At 39.5% G+C, this 22,122-nt stretch overlaps 1 protein-coding gene across 3 annotated transcripts in view; it reads right to left on the reverse strand.

The window, feature by feature from the left end:
• Positions 1-20,415, reverse strand: part of CPQ (carboxypeptidase Q) — a 156,601-nt gene extending 136,186 nt beyond the window's left edge. The window contains exons 1-2 of one of the 3 annotated variants that reach the window (XM_062604605.1): positions 20,210-20,415; positions 467-930 (exon numbers count right to left, since the gene is read on the reverse strand). In XM_062604605.1, coding sequence (XP_062460589.1) covers positions 467-893 — 427 coding nt within the window. In that variant the 5' untranslated portion in view covers positions 894-930; positions 20,210-20,415. Of the gene's footprint in view, positions 1-466; positions 931-4,728; positions 4,750-20,209 lie in introns of those variants that run through there. The other 2 variants (XM_062604606.1, XR_009961942.1) reach the window with 2 other exon arrangements.
• Between the last annotated feature and the right edge of the window lie 1,707 nt (positions 20,416-22,122).

The raw sequence follows: 22,122 nt of genomic DNA on the forward strand, positions 1-22,122 counted from the left end.
TGCCAGAGTGAAGTGCTGTGCCTGGCAGGATAGGGCACAGCAAAAGGAACAGAAATCATGGATCAACTCAGTGCCCCATGGAGAAATTCTCTGGCCAACATGGAAAAGAAGGGCTGGAAAATCCCAGATTAAAAGAATATTTCCCACTAGCTTCAATGAAGAGCAGAATCACTGCAAGCAGTATCGTTGCAAGAGGTTAAGGAGTGTTAAACAAAAGGGTATAGATTTAATGGAGAGTTCAGGAGTCAATTCTGATTTTACAGGCTGGTTCAACCAAACTAAGTTAAACCAAACTGCATCATTCACAACCATGTCACACAGAGAAGTCCCAGAAAAATAGCATCTTGTCTTGCAGAACTACAGCATGAAGAATACTTCAGTTTCACCACTGAGGGAAGTAGTTAGATATATTGTACAGTTTGACATTAAAAAGCAAATGATACTTAATTCCAAAAGGAAGAGTTACCTTCTGGAGGAGTTCCAACACTGTTCCCAAGACCCAAAATAGCAATGCTGTGATTCCTTGGTTCCAACATCATTGCAAACTCTTCTCCTCTTTCCCAGTGTGGTACTTTCACAGGCTCCAGATGTACATTTTCCAGCCCATCTTCCCGCAAGGCACTGAACATATACTTGATGGCTGCATCTAGATTTTTCATACCACTTAGTCTAGGTCCTATGGCATCAGCAAAAACTGCTAATCTTTCATAGGATCTGTTCTGAGCTTTTCCATGAACAGCAAGATCAATAATAGCTTTAGCAATATCAGTATAGCCAGCTATCTCATTTTTAATGTCTTCATATGTCTTTGGGCAACTGCCACCTCTTCTCAAAGACTTCCCAGCATACAGTGATAATAAATTCATGAAAAATATTAAGAATACACACTTCATTTTTTCTTTTCTTTTTTTGTTCTTTTCCACAGATGGCCTGTTAGAAAGACAAAAAGAAAAAAAAAATAAAAAGGATATAAAACCCCCTCATACAGCTATCAGCAGCACTCTTTGTTACTAGATTGGCAGACAGAACAAAATGAAAAGAAATCAGTTTATCATGAAAATGCTTTGATCAGAACTGGCAGGAAAGAAAACTCAACTTGGAGACACAGTTATTGAAAGCAAATGAAAAAGATACTTAGACCACTGGGCACAATCTTTGTTGTGGTCTTTAGAAACATCCTTGGAATGCTGCACCTCTTTAAATAATCACATCCTTTACTAAATCAAAATCCAGGGCTGCTCCCATCCAGGAGGAGCTCTGCATCTCCTTTTTGTTAGCAGCAGAATTTGCCAGAAGTGCCAAATCAAATGTCTTCACACAAAACATCTGGACAAAACCATTTCTTGAACCATTCAGGAATAAAAGTGCTTCTTAATCTCTATCTTCATAATCAGGAAAGCAGTTTCTATTGGACTAAAAAGATGACAGAGCAACTTAGATCCAATGCGCTCAGGAAGAAAATACTAATTTCTTCATTGTAGAAATCTGCGACTATCAGAAAAACAGTTTCTTATTAACTGGTGTATCTCTTAAGGACTGACTTCATCAGCATTGTAGAGAGATGCAGTGCCAGAGGTACTGATCCTGGGTTGAATACCAAGAGTTATCTTTCCTAACGCTTAATAGTTTATCCATCTTATTGTTTAAAGTTCTCATTTTTTAAGATCTTACAAAGCAATAGTTTGTTCTATACTATTAATTGAACTGATATAAACCCTCTGGAATAGTAGTTGCAAAGCTCTTTTATAACATAGGAAAATGACTATCTAAGTCCAAAATATAAAGGTCTTTATTGATATACACAAAAGAAATGTAATTGGTTTATTTTCCTTTGAATTTTAATCAGGCTGCAATGTGAATGATAAAAATTAGCAATAAGAAATAAGGCCTTTAAATCAGCTGTATAGCTGCAGCTATTATAAGACTTTGAAACAAAAGTAATTAGTTACAGCCAAGTGAACTGACAATTACTGCTAGCCCCAAAATATTCAGATTCAGCACTTTTACCATTTTCACAGACTTTCATGGGAATACCAGTATTTTTGAAAAAGAATGCAACTTGCCTCAAAAAACAGTTACACTAAAGGCAAATGTTAGCCTCTACAAAATATGTTTTACTAGGAAACAGCTGTTCTACAAAAGTCAAAGGACTAGTTCACTAACTTAATATACCTTCCATTTGTATTTATTTAGTACCAAGGTCCCTTGGAATGTCAGCACAACCATCTACTGTACTAGTCACTTCACCTAACTTTGTATTATCTGCAAACATGCTGAGGGTGCCCTCTGTTCAAGCATCCAGACCACTAAAGAAAACACTGAAGAGTACTAGACAAAGCATTGCCTCCTGTGGGACACCTTTAGTTACTGGCCACCGACTGGGTTTTGTGCCAATGATCACAACACTCTCAGCCTTTGAGCCTGTTTCCAATCCACCTCATACAGAATGACTGAAAGAATTAAACCACATTTCTAGGATCCATAAACCACCAGAAGAAAAACAACAACAACCACCAAACAAAAAATACACACAAATGTTTTAGAGTCACCAAGCCTTGCCCATATGATAACCAGTGCAAATTTCCAGCCTTTCATAGGCCTTTATGGGTCTTCTCATAAACAGCAAGTTAAACAATAGCTTTAGCAATATAAGAATATTGCGCTGTTCTCCTTAAGTGTTCAAATGTCCCCTAAACTTGAGATCAAGGCAGCAACAAATTCTTCACAGTGAATGTCACTTTCCCAAAAGAACAACAAAAATAATCTGTGAATTTATCTGTGAATGACAAATCTATCACAAAGATTTCCTCTCTGTCTCTGCAAGACAGACAGGGCAAAGGTCTTACACAAGCAGGAACAGAAGACTTGGGTTATCTCAGGACACTGACAGAGAACTGTTAAATGCCTTTTATAGTTTGAGTTACTGTTTATTTGTGATTATACTGCTCAGAGGTTACTGGTGTATTTTTATTGCTACACTGTATACTTTCCCCATGTTCCTTCCCTTTGGACCAGTTAATTACATGCCTGTAGACATCCTCTGCTAGAGATACCAGTAATTTTCTCAGGATGACCATGCTTGTTCTCTGATTTTTGCCAAGCTCATCATCCACGAAGAAGCAAGCAAGATAATCTGATTTCTGCCATAAGACAAATTCTTACTGAGTGGAGTAAGACAACAACATTGTAGAGTTAGCTTCAAAAGCTTCAAGTGTGGGGTTTGGTTTGTTTAAGGGTTTGCAAAGTCTACCATACAAAGCTGATACATTTAGTTGTTAAACAGAAAACACAGGGGGATTTTTTAATTGGCATTGGCTACCTCAAAGAGTCCCCTGCTACTAACTTCATGCATTCCTTCAATGGAGAAATGAAACCACAGTTATCATATTTCCCTTAACTAAAAAATGCTTCCTTTGCTTTTCCTGGACTCATTCAAAACCAGCAGCAACTTCTCTCCAAAGGCTGCCCCAGAGGAGCTGCATTTAAAAGCCACACTTTTTCCAGGAATTTCCCATGTGTTTCCACAGCTTTGCTAGATGTAACACGCTCCTGCCATGCACAGCATTTCACTGCCTACCATTGCACTGTAAGAGGAGCATAACTGAATTCAAAACCTGTGCAATGATACAAGAATGGGAATATAATTTATTGTGCTTTCCTTGACTAGTCTGGAATAACCTGTCCAACGGCTAGCAGAGCTGAGAAATAATTCCCTGCTAGATAAAATAACATCATACTCACTTGGACTGCAATACAGGCATCACTACACTGCTAATTCAGGGAAAGAAAAGCACATCTGTTGTCCCAGACTCTGCAACATTAAGTTAATCATCTCAGTGAACCATCAGGGAAAAGAGACTACTGATTTTTGTACATCTCACTAGTTACAACTCAGCAAATGAACATCACAGTGTCAGCCAAATTAACAAAAAAAAAAAAAAAGTAATAGGACAGTCACAATTGTTCAATGCATTTTAATTATTAACTGAATTTCTTCAATAGAAGTTTAGAGCAAAATGAGAGTGGAAGAAAACACACTTTTAGGAAGTGTTTTTTCCAGACCTATCAATGCATCTTGTTCCATGGTTCTTTAGTACAAAATACCCATTTTCTAAACTAGGGATAATAATCTGAGGTTCCCCTCCTTGCCTTTCCAGGAAGCAAGAATGCTCTTTACAGAGTTACAACCCCTCCACTTTATTTTTCTGATCATGTAAAACTTGCATGCATCAAAAGGACACAGAATAGCCCCATTCTAGCCTTGCCTGAAGACTCATATTTATGGTATATTCTTAAAAAAATTAAGCTCTCGAGACTATATAAAATGACAACTCCTATCTTTCACTTCTTCAAAGGGACTTCTAATAACTGACATAAACAAAAAGTGGGAGCCGCTACTGATCCTCTTCCCATTTTGAGCAGAACTGAAAGCCACTGACATATTAAACATTGCCTGTTTATGACAGATGAATTTGGTCTCTTCAGAAACTTCAGCAGAGCTCAAGGTTTAATTATCTCTAGTTTAAAGGGTTGCATAGGCTCTCAGCTTTCCAGGATGAAAGATTACACTTAGGAACCATGGAAACTCTGTTCTCCAAAATGAGAACAAAGCTAAACCACAGTAATGTACAACAGTTCCAGATCTTTTAGCTTCAGGTAAAGTGGACAGAGGGCACCCATCCATGACAATACCTGGATCCATCTGAACGTAAGAATGCACTTTTTTACCTGCTGCAGCTGACCCTGCTTAAACAAGGAGTTTGGACTAGATGAGCTCACAAGATGTCTTCCAGCCTAAATCTGTGATTCAGAATACAGAAGGCAGCCATAAACATAAGCTGAAAGAATTTAAAAAAAAAATAAACAAATAAATCAAGGGTGAAAGGGTTTAGGTATGCAGAAGTAAAACAGAAATTAAAGGCAGAAAGTAACTCTTTTCCAGCTCTTTCTCCAGTATGAAAGAGAATGAAAGATACAGCACAATGGTAGTGCAGTGCAGATGGTGTCAGAAGACTTTTAATAGCAACTAAGCAGCTACTTTAAGGATGCTTTCACCTATTGTCTGTAGCTAACTACTGTCTTTGATGCTGAAGGGCAAGATCATTGGGATCTTCATCTTTTATGATACTTACATAACAGATCTTTAGCACACCCAATCTGTAACCAGGCTAATGGGTGTTGCCACCATTAAAATCATTACAATAAAAATTACTTAAATGTAGCAGATGGAAAAAAAATGAGAGAAAAAGGATAAAAAAAACCTCTCAGATGAGAACACTGTCTACAGCAATCAGATAACTGAAAGATGAGCAGAGGGAACAGAAATAGGATAAACAAAGATAGAGCAATGCTTCTTCTCCAGTGTGGCAAAGTTTTCCCAAAATCCCAGTTGAAAATACAGACAAAGGATCCAGAGAGTTCACAAGAGTCATGGTTATGGGAAATGGGGAAAGAAAACAATAAATTGAGGCTATTAACCACTTAATTGCTAGAGGTCTGCTAAATCTGCAGTTTCCTATCTATGGTTTCCTAACCAGGTACCATTTGATTTTCCTCCAAGGAATGTAGGAAACCTTGAAATCACACAGTGGTTTTTGATAACATGAGAATAGACTGAAAAGCCCCAGGGTAACAAATTCACATGCTGTGGAGTGATGTCTGATACATTTAATTGCATTTGAGAGAAAGTTTGTTGTGACAGCTGTGGAGTAGGATGGCCGGAAGGCTAGGTGGACTTGCAAAATGAGGAGGAGATTTCTGCCTAAAAATAAAGTCATGGAGTTCTTCCATCACTTAGAAAGATTGGGGGGGGGGGGGGGGGAGAAAGCTTTATGATCTTGAAGAGTGAAACAGAAAAGCAGACATTTCTCAAAGACTGCTTTTCCTCATCTGGGAGAACATTTAATCAGTTGGAAAACCTTGGCTTTGGGAACACAGCCAAAGTTATCGCTTACATTATAAAGTCCATAAAATGAGCCTTTTTATATCTAAAGCTAAGGAAAGGAAGAGTACAACACAATATGGATACAAGACTTTGAAAAAGAATATGAAATCTTACTACTTGGATCAAAGAAGTCTAAAACCCTAAAGGAAACACCTGAGCTGTTTTACCAACTTCAGAACTGTCTTGATTCACTACAACTGAAGACATGCCCTGAAATCTTTGAATAGTGTGATCTAGTAGTGTATGACCACATATGATCAGTAGTGATACTGACTTATGTGGGGAGAATCGGAAGTTAAATGCTCTAAGAAAGCTAACGATTGAAAAAGAGAAAGTCCAAATGTGGCCAGAGATACTGCAGTCATAGCTCCCCATTTGGCAAAAGAAAAAGTTCATACCCTGTTTATACAGTGTATGGTGGAAGTAGTACAGCTTAACATAGGAAGGAAGCAGTAAAAAGAACCCCATTTACCTCTTCACCTGCAAGCCTCACGATAGTAACAGGCTACCATGATATAATCTTACTCAGTAGCTGCTGCTAAAGCAGATGGCAGTAAGCCTGAAGAATCACACCATAATCCATGTGCAGAGTACTGTATCAGCAAAGCTACAGAAACAATCAGTCTGTTACCTCCCTAAGAAACAGTGACAGCTAAGACAAAAACTAAGTTAAAAATAAAAGACATTACTACTGAACAATTACTACTCAGACACTTAGCAGCTGATATTATTATTAATGAGCATTCAAAATACAAACAGCTCTCAAAGGGGAATACATTGTATTTTCAGAGACAAAAGATAGGAATTCAGCAATATTTTTAGATAAGAACAACTGAATAGAACAGAAATATTTAATGAAAGGAAGGCAGTTAGGAAATCAAGGCACCAGAATTCACAATGCTGTTCATATTACAATGAATGCCAAAGTACATAGCTAATGCCAGCTGATGGCATTGAAAGATAATTGGGGGGAAGGTAGCAAAGATTATTTTGGACAATTAAACCAAAACACAACAGAATAAGGCTGCAATTATCATGGTATTTTGATGCTCAACTTCAGTGACACCTCCTTCAAGTCTGCAACTATTGTTCTAGTGTGAAAAACAAGACAGGTTGCCTTCAGACTTTGAAAGACTGGCTTATGAAAAAAATAAATATATTCAAACACACCCATTCTGAGACAAAACATATGGGGACTCTCACTCACGTGGCCCTTAGGACAGACACATATATGTTTTCGCAAAAAATTCACATATAATTGAGACACAAACTGTTCAGAAACGCATATTTTTCTCTCAGCCTTTCTTACAGGAGAAAGGCACTCCCTTTTCATTGAGGCAGTATAACCACAGAAATCTTTTCTTACAACCTCATGTATATTTTCTCTATTTTCTTACCTGAGGAGATGAATTAGCCTATGGAAAAGAATGAAGTACTCAAGAGAGAAACAAGAGGCCACAAAATAAGGGGCATCAAACACAAGAATTGCCAGCAAGATCCCATACTTACACATCTATCATGTAAAATTCTAAACTAAGTTTCTTTTTGAAAACACCTTCAACAAAGAATCTTATATCCTGTATTTAGATAAATTATTCCCACAATTCTGATGCTAAATATTTTCTTTCTGAGCTTTTATCGAAAAACTAGCAAACTGCATCCAGGTAAAGGATGAAACTAAAGCAGGAAGTACGAGCTATAAGCAAATGATCAACCCATATCTCTAGATGGAAAAAGCTGCTGAAGTTGATGGATGGGCATTGTAACAGGAGCAAACCAAGTTTCATTAACAATAATCAGTGCAGCGCTGTTACTGTCACAAGTTGGTCTGCCACCTCTATGAAAGCCAAAAGGAATCAATTCACCAAGTATGTAGCACTCACAGTCACTTGTTGGTGCTCCTCCAAGCAGCATTCCAGCAACAGGCTGTTCAGTCCTAAAGAACACATGTATACTTTATGTTGCCCCAGATTTTGGCCTGAAAATACAAATACTTTGAGTGTCTCTTTCCAACAATTAAATCTCGGTTTCAAAGGTGACTATACACTACTAAGATTCAGGACATTTGCCAAAATGAATCACCAAAATAAGGAACTTTCATTACTAATTATGTAATGGAGAGCAACAGGCCAAGTTTTCTGATGAAATTACCTCTACGGCCTTAACAAAAACTAAGCCAGATGATAACCTCACCTACATACATTATATACAACTCTAGAATTATAAAGTCTTACATTAAATTCCTAGAATTTCTACAAATGACAAGAATAAAATTCCTCTATGATCACATGCCCACAAAGCTTTTTTTTTGTTTTGCATATGGAATAAATTTTTTCACTTTAAGTCACATCCAGAGAATAGTTATGCACATTATTAAACACATTAAATAAAAGAAAAACAAAAAAGGCAAGATTGATGTTTTCAAAACTATCCAACTATTTTACACCTACAATCTCATTTTAAAGACTATAAATAGCACCACAATTCCAAATTAAGTCAGTAATTATCCAGCATTACTGAATATGATGAGGTATATAAAAATATTAATAAAATTTCCTGACTAAACTAACTTTTCTGAACATCCTTTTTAATTGTTAGGTTTTTCTCATAGTCTTCCCATACAGTCACAAGAAAAGGTATGTTTCTCATAGTGCTATAGCAATAATATTCAAGTGGTTTTGTGAAGCTGAGAAATCTGGTGAACATATTGCTATACTTGTTAAGAAAATCGATATTCTAGTCTTTTGCTTCCTTACCGTAGGATATGCCCACTGAGCTTTCCCAGAGCAATAAAGGATTAATTTGTAAATACAACTATATGAAAAAGGCACAGCATCAAGAATTTCTTATTATGATTGACAGAAAAATGATCTTTATGATGCACATTACTTATATTAAGGGTGGGAAAGGATATTAATTTCCATGAGGTATGAAGTATGTCATTTACGATTTCATCATATTCACTGGAGCATAATACTGGTACTCAAATATCATACTGCATTCCAATATATCAACATCAAAACCAAATTGATACAGTTCAGTGGCAATGTACAGTTGGGGCCATCATCCCACCGAAGACTACACTGCAACATAGAAATAAAAGCAAGCTTAAAAAGTTTAAATGTAAAGAACCAAGGCAAGAGACATACTGTAAACAAAATTAATACACTTTCCTTAAAGACATTGATAGGAAACTGGGTTTCAGCCAATTTTGAGAAATAAATTACCAAAACCAGACCTCTTTCTGATGTTGAAGAAAGCTCCAACATCATTTCTTCTTCAAAGCTATTTCCCAGTGCTGCACACATCATGGGGCACTACAACTACCATGCATAATGTGGTTCTGATTCTGTATTAACTTTTAGTTAGTTTTCACCTGCCATTTAAGAGACAAAATATTATCAAGTAATTTTGCTATTGCAGGACAAAATAATCAGGCATTATTTTTATATATTTCAAATCACAGAATCATAGAATAGTTAGGGTTGGAAAGGACCTTAAGATCATCTAGTTCCAACCCCCCTGCCATGGGCAGGGACACCTCACACTAAACCATGTCACCCAAGGCTCTGTCCAACCTGGCCTTGAACACCGCCAGGCATGGAGCATTCAGAACTTCACTGGGCAACCCATTCCAGCGCCTCACCAGCCTCACAGTAAAGAATTTCTTCCTTATATCCAATCTAAACTTCCTCTGTTTAAGTTTTAACCCGTTACCCCTTGTCCTATCACTACAGTCACTAATGAAGAGTCCCTCCCCAGCATCCCTATAGGCACCCTTCAGATACTGGAAGGCTGCTATGAGGTCTCCACGCAGCCTTCTCTTCTCCAGGCTGAACAGCCCCAACTTTCTCAGCCTATCTTCATATAGGAGGTGCTCCAGCTCCCTGATCATCCTTGTGGCCCTCCTCTGGACTTGTTCCAACAGCTCCATGTCCTTTTTATATTGAGGACACCAGAACTGCACACAGTACTCCAAGTGAGGTCTCAGGAGAGCAGAATAGAGGGGCAGGATCACCTCCTTCGACCTGCTGGTCGCGCTCCTTTTGATGCAGCCCAGGATACAGTTGGCTTTCTGGGCTGTGAGCGCACACTGCCGGCTCATGTTCAGTTTCTTGTCGACCAACAACCCCAAGTCCTTCTCTGCAGGGCTGCTCTGAATCTCTTCTCCGCCCAACCTGTATTTGTGAAATGGCATTTAACAGTCCCAGTTAAGATCAGGGTCCACAGTACTGCCCACTGCACAGATGCACAGAGAGGAACATGCCTTTAGAGCCTTATAACTACAGAGAGACAACGGACAAACAAGTGGAAGAGGAGGGACCCAGATGTGACATCTCCATGTGATTCAGTTGCCACATGAAAGACATTTCAATTAGCATGACCACTCAACTCCTTTCTTCTGACACTACGAAAAGGAGTGGTCAAATGTTTGCTGCAGTGAAGCAAACGGTCATATTACAAAAAGTCAACTGTAAATCAAAGTGGGAAAAAACCCAAAACAACAACCAAAAAAAGCCTCAAGAACATACTAAAGAGTAAACACACCAGTTACATAGAGAGCACAGTGACAAATGCTGACATCAGTAAGTCTGGTAAGAAAATTCTACTCTCTGAAGAAAATTCTGCTCTCTGAAGAAAAAAAAAGTGGAATCAAGAGTGCAAAACATCTTTTAAAGGACTATGTTGATTTCTCAGTACACAGAATTATCATCAGGAAAAGTAGCTGTATTATCAATTTATATATTCAAATCCCATTCATGTGCTCAAATTAAAATGTTTAATTGGGTCTAGTAGCATTGGACTAATGGTGTTACAAGCTACATTTTCTATTTAGTGAGATGCTTACACACTGACTTATCAATAAAGCTAAGCATAGAATATGCCCACAGTACAGTTTTCAGGTTTAGAAATATTAGCCATTGGCCTTGATCAGCATTTTTTAAGTGACCTGAAGGCAACAGTTTCCAGAAAATTGGGAAGATTATGTTTTTCATTAGGGAAAGTCTTTAGAAAATGAAGAGGAGAGAAGGGAAAGAGAAGGAAGGGGAGTAAACAGATATTAGATAATGTACTTGTCAAAGAAAAAATTAATGCCTTATTCTCACACAACTGTACCTGCAGAGATACCCCAGAACAAACGTGCTCTGATACGAACAGCAGCTCCAGAACAAATGAAAAAAGTACCACTGCCAAAACATACTCAGCAGCTACACTGGAGACAGCCTTCCAAAATGGCAAAAAAAAATATTTGTGGGAAGAACCTAGTTAACAAACTATGAAACTCTTTCTCAACACAATTATGGTTTGAATCTCATGGTATTAGAAAAACAAATAGAGATCTATCCTGTAAAACCCTTACAGGTTCTTTGTTCCAGCTGACAAACTATCCATTGTACCATTTGGTTGATACAGATGCTTAGCAGGGTCTCGAATGTGACAATACAAAAGCTGATAGGGTACTTGAGTGTCATGTTAAGGGAAGACTGACTTTGGCAAACATAAGCTGACTAGGTATACACATATATCATATTCTGGCATACATTTTACATCATCTGCAACACTGTTGAAGACAGAATGCAAACAATCATCTCTCTGCAAATACTGTGTCAAGACATCTCCCTCCCTGACTTTGAAACTGACATGATTCTGACACTGCACGTGAGCAGTAATACTCAGAGATTAAATTATGCCAAGAAAGTACAGGAGGAAACAAACCAGTCAGAATTTTTGTCCTAGTTATTAAATACTTTAGCACAGTTGAGGCTGTATGAGGCAAAGCTGACACACAGGTGCCAGCACCTAGATCCCAAGTTTTTACATTGACCGTCTTTGAGAAAAGCAGCTTGCTGCTGCTGCCAAGCACACACCAAACCCTGCGAGTGACTGCACCTGAGCTCAGGAAGCACACAGTGACTTCAGCCAAGCAGAGCCCTGAGAGCCCACAGCTCCATTTCTAGACCCCTGTCCTTTTGCTATTGCAAGTGACAACCACAAGCTCCTTCTGGGTTTGCTAAAGGAGTTATGCCTGGAACACAATAAAAGGTAAAGCTATTTAAACACTCTTTAAATTGCTATTTAGATATAGTGTTATCAAACTGGTCAGGGAGCAGGGTTATTGGGACACCTCTGGCTTTTAGCCTACCTCTTAAACAGCCCTCTGAAAGCACAGCTTTGGGAATGCCACCTTTTAAGTGTTTCTAGTCCAAGACCAATCATTAAGCAGACAAAAGCTTGCAGAAACGACCCACTTAGAGCACTTTACTTTGATTTAGCTATAAATGGTAATTTTCAAAACCACACATTTGCACTGTCATAGCTGCATAAAATTCAGAGGGCTTTATCTGCAGCACGAGTAGAGACTATTTGATATTTGGGGCTCTGGTGTCACTAGTATGAGGAAAAAAAATGAAGCCTCTGCCTACTTCAGTGAATCCAGATGTTGCAAATGTCAGTCCCTTCATTAATTAAATGCAATTCCAAGTTAAAATTAAACTGGTATTGAAGGATCACTTAAACTTGGCTTCAATTTCATCATATACATCAGCCTGCAAGCAGGGCCAATTGACGAGGTAGAGTTCACATAAAGTTACAACTGTCCCTTCATTCAGAAGCAGCCAAAAAGTCATCTGTGACTTCTCAATGAAGTGCCAATCCTGGATGGACATCAAAGATGATGGTCTTACCACATGTGCCCACACTTCCATGATTTCCATATTAAGGTCACTCCTCAGAAAGCTCTTTTTTCAAATCATTTGGAAGCCAGGCTGGGACATAATCAGTGCACTGGGCAATGAATTACATATCAGTCCTGCTCCTCAATGATGATTTCCCAGTTATCCACTGGAACAGATCTGATGGCAACGCTAATCCTACACTCCTTACTCCATGCTTACCAACAAGCCCTACTTGTTGAGTACAAAGTACTTAAACACCTAGACAGCGGGCAAGGTCAGCAAAAAGCCTACTTTTCTTAAGCTTACTATCCCATTTAATTCCTAGATTAAGGCTTTTTCTACAGCAAAGTTACCTGCTTTCAGAAGAACAGCTGAGCTTGTACAGACCACCACCCGCAGTTGCAGCAATGCTTGCAGCCACCCGTCCAGCTGTCACCTCACCAAAGCTGAAAATGTTTTCCAGAAAAAAGCTAGTATTATCTGACTTTCAAATCCTTCCCATGCCACTTGTCTGTAGGAACAGATGTTAGACTGCATGTTTTATTCTGGTAATTTTGGGAGGTTGAATTTATCCAATGTGCATCTAGTTTTTTTATATACAGTTCATATATATGCTCATATATAAGCTCCCAACAGGTATTTTTATAAGACCTTCTTGAAAGGCACTTTCCCATGCTTTCATTCCTGTCTGCATGCTGCTCAGCTGGGCTGTGTGTTCTGATTTTTCAGAAGAGTCATCAAAAAATCACAAACCAGTTTGGGTTGGAAGGGACCTTTAAAGGTTGTCTAATCCAACCCTCCTGCAGTGAGCAGGGACATCTTCAACTAGATCAGGTTGCTCAGAGCCCCGTACAGCCTGACCTTGAATGTTTCCAAGGATGGGGCATCTACCATCTCTCTGGGCAATCTGTTCCAGAGTTTCATCACCCTTTTTGTAAAAAATTTCTTCCTTATACCTAGTCTAAATCTCCCTTCTTTTAGTTTAAAATCATTACCTCTTGCCCTATCGTGACAGGCCCTTGTAAAAAGCCCCTTTCCATCTTTCTGATAAGCCCTCTTTAAGTACTGAAAGGCCTCAATAAAGTCTTCTTGGGGCCTTCTCTTCTCCAGGCTGAACAACTGCAATTTTCTCATCTGAATACATTTCAACACCAATGCATTGAGAACAGTAGCAACAGAGAAGTGCCATATCCTCCAGAATTATAACAATGAGGAAAAACCAAATAAGATAAAGAAACATGTGAAATGAGAGGAAAAACAAAATAGAAAATGTGACCAACACTCCCCCAAAACATAACTGTTCTGACTCTGGTAAACCCCTGAGACCTGTACAGTGGGACTTAGGAGAGTGTGGTGTGTAACACAATGATGAGATAGCCGAGGGGGCTGCACCATAATCACAAGAAAATGGCACTGATTAAAAGAAAAAAGAAAAAAAAAAACAACCAAACCCAAGCATACAAACATCAAATATGCATTATAGACACATATATCATGCATTTTTTAACTACTAGGTTCATCTCCTGACTTAAAGTCAGGGTCAGCAAAACAGAATTCACTTTGTACAAGGTTTTTTCTGTTTCTATTGCAAATAAAACTTGCGTATAATACGGATCAAAGAAACATATCATTGATAATGATAGCTCCTCAAATAAAGCTTACAACATGCATTGACTTCTGCCAGCCTAAAAGCTTAAACCATAAAGGAATTTTCACAAATTTGTTTCACAGATAACATTGGGTGCAAGAGTGTGAAGTGAGGGGAAAAAAAAAAAAAATCATTTCTAGCCATGCCAAAATTCCCATACTGGAGAAAGCACAAAGTCTTGTTTGGTTACAAACACAAATTGACTTACACTCTTGTGTCAAAAGGATTATCTTTATTCAAAGCCAATATTCTGGAACAAAACATCAGACCTACTTTGAGCAATGAGAGGACTACTAGCAGAAACACCACTTGGCATGGGGAAATACCTTTTCCTCTAGGGAAAAAAGTCTTGCAAATGAGTTTGCAGCTCACCTGCTACCAGATCTAAACAGGGAAATATTATCATACTGTTCTGACCATCTGTTTTCCAATGAAACAAAAAATTTATTGTTCCAGTCAAAATTAGATGTGAGGATGGAGACAGCGCTGTCACCTGCTATGAGCACAGCAAACTTTTGAGAGATGTTTTGACATTTAGCATCAGCTATTCTCTCCAAGTTTCTTCCAATTGAGCCACTTTCTCCTCTCTCATCACCAGACATGCTAGAACAGTCAAAAATCAGACCAGTAAGTCCAGTATGATTCATCCATAATGGATATAATGATGGTTTTGCTAAGCCGGGTCTTTTTAATAATCATGACTGTAGTATACAGCAGTGAGCACTGTAAAGCAAGATGTACCTGCTGACTTGGGCAGCAAAGGAAACAAGTTTCCATCTTGGTTGCTGGAAATAAGAACATCTGTTCTCATTCTCTTTGAAGGGCAACCACAGAGATATTCCTGTTCATTACCACCCTTTTTTGCAAATTTTCTCTTCAGCCATAAGATGTTAAGTTCAAAATGAAGCATGTATCACAGACCACAGCTGCAGCACTAACGTATTTTAAAATCAATGTAGGTGTATTTTATTAGCCTACGGACTGGGCAACAGAAGATTTGGATCAGTCACTGCTTAAGTCCACCTAGATCTCAGCTACAGTGGCTCTACCCTCCAAATTGCCATTCACTTGCACCAGAAACTTACCCAACTGGTCAGACAGCCAGCTGGTTCTTGGAACTAATCCAGTGAGTGAAAAATATTTATCCTTTGTTTGCAGAAATTAATCCCAAGCATGACTACCAGTAGGTTACTGACAAAGGCAAAATGGGAAAGGATGACTGGACTGCAGCAATCCCTGTAGCCTGATGAGCAGACAGCTCTGCTATCTGGGTAGTAGAGAATCACTGACCAAGGGACAGGCAGGGGCTGGGGTAGAAACCTCTGCAGCAGCTGCAGGTATATTAGACAAGGGCAGTGACTCAGAGCCAGCACAGAATTTCCCAAGCCTATTCCTGAGATATTTTGCTTCTGAAAACCCTCTAGAGATTTTTTGCCAACAACTATTTCAAGACAACCAAATTGAACAAGTAATTAAGATCAAGTTGACTTTGTTTTCCTTCTAGGGTATCTCACAGTGCATCACTGAGGTAGAAATTGTCTGCTCTGTGTATTTTCTTGGCAGCACTGAATACATTACCCGAGACTAGTAATGTACTTTTCTGCCTTATCTAGTTGTCATAACAGAAAATATTAATAGCCTACTGCAGTATATGATCAATCTTAAAGAAATTACTAACTTCCAATTCTTTCTGCTTCCAAAGCAATAAAGAATTTCATTAAACTAAAACTCCCAAGAAGTGTTTTCACAGTCTGCCACGGAAGAGCACTTGTGTTTTGCATGGGAGAACATGACCAGAGAGAGCCCTGTGATTCAGTACAGTAAAAATCAGCAAGATCAGAAATGCTAATCTCAAAACCTGTGGAAAGTAGAAGGGGAAGCCATTATAGATAGATCAGATTTATGCTTTGGTCTTCAAAAGATACAGATAAAAAAGTGGATGCTTTCCCAATGGAGTCTATTGGCTCAGATGTCATTTTAAGACCTCAAAAAAAAAGCAGATTTCTTTCTCAAGTGTCTATTGGCACATGCATAATATTGCACATGCATAATATTGCACATGCATAATATTGCATGAGCCCCTTTTGTGGGGCTTATGTAAATTCACAGTCAAGTGCCTCCTCTGAAAAAAAATTAAAAGGCACAGGACATCAAAATACACGTAGCAGAAGAAAGCTAGAAAAACTGGGGGAGGGTGGAAGAGTGATCTCATTCCCTTTCATACACAGTGTTCTAGCAGGAAATATACTATCATAACATTTAAGTAGAAGATCAGACACCATAACCAGCAACTGGAGAAAAAGAAGGGAAAAAATAAACTGACACAGGTATGCTTAAAACCAGCACTGTTTTCTCACATCAGTACTAAAACAGGTGGCACAAGGGTGATGACAATTCTCAGTTGCATGGATGCTACATCTGTGGGGTCACAAAACAGGTTTTGGCAAATCCTGAGCTGGTAGAGGTTGTCACTGTTGTACTGAATGCAGGATGGTCACTCAAGCAAGTTTAAAATAAATCCGATTTTTTTATATTTCCTGTAAGAAACACAGAATCATAGAATGGTTTGGATTGGAAGGGATTAACCTTAGATTAACCTCCTCTCACTATAAACATAAAGATAACTGATTTAAAATTCATTTTATAGAATTGAGATAAATTTGACTGGATTTTTTCTCTTCTGAAACAGCATTAGTTACTTTAAAAATTGGGTTTTAAGACCACAGGTCTCTTGCCATACCTCTGATTGCAGTGGGTAGTACAAAGAAACATTTTGCCAACATACATAAATAACTTCTTAGAGATGCATTTTAATCTGAACATCTGTTCATTAGACACTTCTATCAAATCCCTCTTGGCAGCAACAGCACCAAAGGGATTTTTGCATTTGTCTCTAACCCACTGCGGAGAAAATTCATCAAACAGATCTATCTTAATTAGATTTAAAAGACTGAGAAAATATTGCTATTATTAATACCAAGACAAGAAAAAAAAATCCTAATGATACTGGATATCATTTTTTATTGGATATTTGGATACTGGATGACTGAATGCTCTCCATTTAAAAAAGATTAGATAGATAGATAGATAGATAGATAGATAGATAGATAGATAGATAATAAATGTCACTGCCCCTACCACCATCACTGATCGATTCTCTCTGTCTCACAAACAGAAAACAAGCCTCTTGCAAGATCAAGGCACCCAAATTATCGTTTTTTTTTTAAGACTACAGGCTAACAAGGTTAACATTTTTCTAAAACTGACATACAATTTTTTCTTCTACTGTAAAACCAAAATGAAAAAGAGCAGAGCATACTCCACAGATTCACTCAGAAATACCAAATTAATCAAGCAATTGGCATTTAGGGGATTTCAAATCACAGCTAAAAATTCACTATTGCCATCGCAGTGAAAATATAAGTGACTGAGGGTCAACTGAAGAAAGAACATTTATTTCACTACTTTTGAGATTATTGCAGACATTTGTAACAAAAACATGAAAGATTACTGCAATGCAGTTTTTGACAGATAATATTTCCTGTTGAGACAAAACAGAAAGAACTATAAAGCTTCAAGATCGTAATCATTTTGTACATTTCTACGCACAAAGTACTTTTCTAAGCAAAATATTTCACCCCTGCAGCTGCTATCTCTTACATGTACTGCCATCCTTCATCTTCATCCTCCCACAGCTGGGAAGGAAGGATGAAATGAAAAGACAAAGTTTTCAATCTTAAAGCAAGAAAGTTTTATACACTATAACAGGAATCGATAAAAGAATCCCATGTGCATTATGAGTTTGTGCAATTGTATCAACAATAAGAGACTCTGTAAGTTGCTTCCTTTCCTGATTTGGTATTAAAGACATGCAGGCATTTGGAAAAACATGCTATAAAACAAATAAGAATTTATATGAGCTTTTACTGACAGATGTCTCCTAACAAGGGTCAATGCCAGGTTGTTCTTCCCCAGCCCAAATTTGCAATCTGCTTTTATTGTTCTGCTGTTCAAAAGAATTATATATATTTTAAACACCAAGACAAAGGCTTTGTATGAATCCCTAAAGCTGTGGTGGCCCTGATCCAAGCTTATCTGCACAGACTTCATCTGAAAGCTTGAAGTTTGGGTAAAAAGAAAACTGATGGCAAGGCACAACTGAGAGATGCTATCCAAAACAGAGTGGATATGTCTAAAGAAATGAGGCAAAACTTACAAGGAAACAAGAGACACAAGAACTCTCATGGATATAGCAGGCTTTGTAAGGTTTCTCTGGGGAAAGAAGTGTTTGAGGTTTTATTAAAAAAATACAATATAACAGAGAGAGCACCAGACGAGACTGGAAGGCGATTTTAAGAAGTGATAGTAGGTAAGCATGAGAATGACTTTTAATAAAAGCTTTCATCCTCACAGAAAAATAACCAGAGCAAACTCAATGCCAACTTTGGTCACTCTAGCTTCAATCTTATTAATTTCCCAAGCTAAAATAGAGAGATATATTCTAGATAGATGTTGATGTAAGCAATTCTTCCATTCCCCCACTAGGAATTTGTTGTACAGTAACACCAAGTATTGCTTCATAAGAAGAAACACCCACATGTTCCCCTTTCATTGACAGATTACAACACTCTTGCAGTCTTTTACTACAAAAGAGTGCGTAAAAATAGTTAAAATTAATGTAATTTTTAAGAGAGTGAAAAACACAGGCAGAATTTTGAAAACTAAGGCTTACAAAACAAGAAACCTGGACTTCAGGTGTTGAATGTGTATGGCCCTCTCTGAGCAGGCGCTTTCGATGCTCATACAGGTCCCACAAATTCTGCAGTTTGAAGAATGAAAGTTATCAACAAGCAAACAGAAATACACTGCTTGTATTTCAAATTTTCTCTTCAGTTTTGAGCAGACTTGAGCCTTGTAAGACATCACCACCAGATACAAAACACTCCTCCATATTGAATGCTTCCTTAGCAAAATCTCAGCTTGCAAAGCTTACTTTTTTTTACATGTCACTTCTGGGGTTTTTTTTACATCTCACTTTTCTCTCTCTCGTATATATTTTAATACATCTATAAAATATGTATATGCATATACAAAGATATAAAAATTGAATATATACAAAAATGCCTCTCTTCTTACATTCTTTTCCCTTTTGCATCAATTTGAAAAAGGTAGTCTTTGAAGAATAAAGTTCTGTCAAAATAAATCTAATGGGCACCAGTTACTACAATTTCTTACCCAGAAGTGCTAAACCGCTTTACATTCTGGGACCTCTTCATAATGAAGTGTGCTGTAAACTGGAATTAAGTATCTAATGCACCCATCTGTTATTTACGGGTTTATCCGTTTGCAGCAGCACAGTTACCAGTCAGTGACTGCTGTCAACTCTGCTGACCACAGCTGACCACCATGCCTCACCTAACACCGACCGTGTGTCCCCTACTCACAAATGCGACTGCCAACTACAACTTCATGTCGCTATTTGATTTAAAATTAAAAGGAATATGACGATAAGCAGGCGTTTCTTGTCATGCGATTGAGCCTCCGTGTTCCCGAAGGGCGACCAAGCTGTCCGCCTCAGAGAAGGGCGGGAGGTCGGCGTGAGGTGGGCCCAGGAGGGTTCCAGCCCTTCGGCCCCAGGCAGAGCTAAGCCGGCAGCACCCGAGGCTGCGGCTCAGCGGCTGAAGGCCCCTTTCCGGAGGGGGGGGGGGGGGCGGAGGTGGGGACGGGACGGGACTCCAGCACATCCTGACAGGGCATCGGCAAGAGGAGGAGCAGGAGTTGAGCCCCGCCGGGGCGCTGGAGATGGGGGCCTGCGTGCTCTCCGTGCCTCCAGTCCGGGGAGAAGCGCGGGCAGCCCGGGGGAGCGCTCCGCGCTGCCGGCCCGCTGTGAAGAGGAGGAGGAGGAGAGACGGATGAAGAGGGGAAAGAGCAAACACGCACCTTCCCTGCGCGGACCCGGCGGCGGCGGCAGCACAGCCCCCTCCTCAGCCCGGCCGGCTGTCTGGGGACGAAGAAAGGAGGAGCCGCCGAGGGGCTGGAAGGGGCGGGCCGCCCCGAGGCCGCCTGAAGCCGAGTGGAACCCGTCTGGAGGCCTGCAACCATCGCGGGTCTGGCCGGTCCTCCATTGCAGGCGGGGCCGGGCGAGCCCCACTTGCTGGCGGGTCGGGCTCCTTTGAGGCCATGTGTGGCGCCTCGTAGGCTCCTTTGAGGCCAGGCAGGCTCGGCAAGGACGCTCCCACCCGACCCTGCTTCCCGGGGAGGAGGCCAAAAAACTCTGTTCATGCACCATCACCAGCCCATCCCGGAGAGAAACCTCCTCGGTGTGGGGCTGCCTGCTGCGCTGGATTGAGCTTTTGTAGAGCGGACGTGTTAATGGTGCAAGGACCTACAGCAAACGGCAAGGCCAGGCTGGATGGGGCTTTGAGGAGCCTGGTTTAGTGGAAGGGGTTCCTTGTCATGGAAAGGCGGTTGGAATTAGATGACCTTTAAGCTCTCTTCCAACCCAAATCGTTCTGTGCTTCTATGAAACAGGTAAAGCAGGATGAGGTATTCTGGCTCCCTGCATGGTCGCAGTGGCCTTTTCACTGGGGAATTCAGACCATGGCAATACAATATCAGTCAGTGATGGTTTCCAGTTGTCTGAGAGCCATTGCTGCCTTCACACTGCTGGGAACTGACATCGGACCTCTGCTCCTCAGGTGGCGGCTTCCTGCATAAGTAACATGCTTATTTAAATAAAGGTGCGACTTTTACAAACACTTATGTAAATGAGTGCTATTTCTTCTGTAGATAAAATCTTAAAATATGAACATGGGTCTTAATCTTCAAACACTTGAATTTAACCTCTTGATTTGTTTTATTTACGTCAATGGGAGTACCCAGGTGCTTGCAGGTAAGCATCGTTAGAATCAAAGCCCTTGGTGCATTTCCAAGAAGATGCTGTAGAAGGAAGACAGTGAAGAATTTTGCTCTAATATGTAGCACAGTACTCCTATATTCATGAACTTTATGCCTAAGTGAAAAGATGTCCTTCATTAGGCATGTACCTTCAGAAGGGAGTTTAAATGCATGTTACTATGATGTAATGGCTGTCCCTGCCAACCTGACTGCTCCACCCATTTGTTTGAGGTGGCCCAGTTGTATTTTTTTACTTGTATTTTTCAGTGCACAATCTCCATGGTACATTTTTGCAGCTGGAGCTGTGCCCTCTGTTACACAGATCAGGAAGCATGCTGGTGGGATGCAGCAGTATGGTGTTCTCAAACTGATGCTGTCCTTGAGAGCCCTCTTACATTGAGGGTAACAAAATAACTGTTTGAATAAAAATGTTACACAAGGAAATTGCTGTCAGAGATCTGCCTGTTTACCTGTCTCTTTCCTGTACATTCTGTATATCCTTCACGTACCATGTCTTATAAGCTGTGTCTAGGACTGTACTCTGGAAAGAGATTACACACAATGATTAAATAATTATATATGTGTTGCTGTAAGTCATGCAAGAAAATACTCCGTTCTCAATGACTGGCTATCGCACCCACACCCTCTTGAACTTAACAGCTTTTCTTTTTGCTTCCAACTAGAGAGAGAGTATGGGACATGAAAACAGTGTCATGTAAAACTGTACATGCATTATTTGAATTTAGGATTTGGGCTGGTTCCTGAGAGTGGTTCCTTCTTTCTTCATTTGCTCCCTTTACAATTAAATCACTTTCAAAAACTGGTTTCTTGTTTTTCCCTGAATTATGTTCCTTTATTAGTCCTTCCACAGCCAAGGGGTAAAAAGGATGAGTGATAATAAGCCATCTTTTTCCTCCATGATCAAGTAGCCAGAAGGATGGAGAAATCTTGGCATG

The sequence above is a fragment of the Pezoporus occidentalis genome, unplaced genomic scaffold (genome assembly GCF_034315485.1).
Source record: "Pezoporus occidentalis ecotype Australia unplaced genomic scaffold, CSIRO_AGI_Poc_V1 ctg87, whole genome shotgun sequence".
In the NCBI taxonomy this organism is placed as follows: Eukaryota; Metazoa; Chordata; class Aves; order Psittaciformes; family Psittacidae; genus Pezoporus; species Pezoporus occidentalis.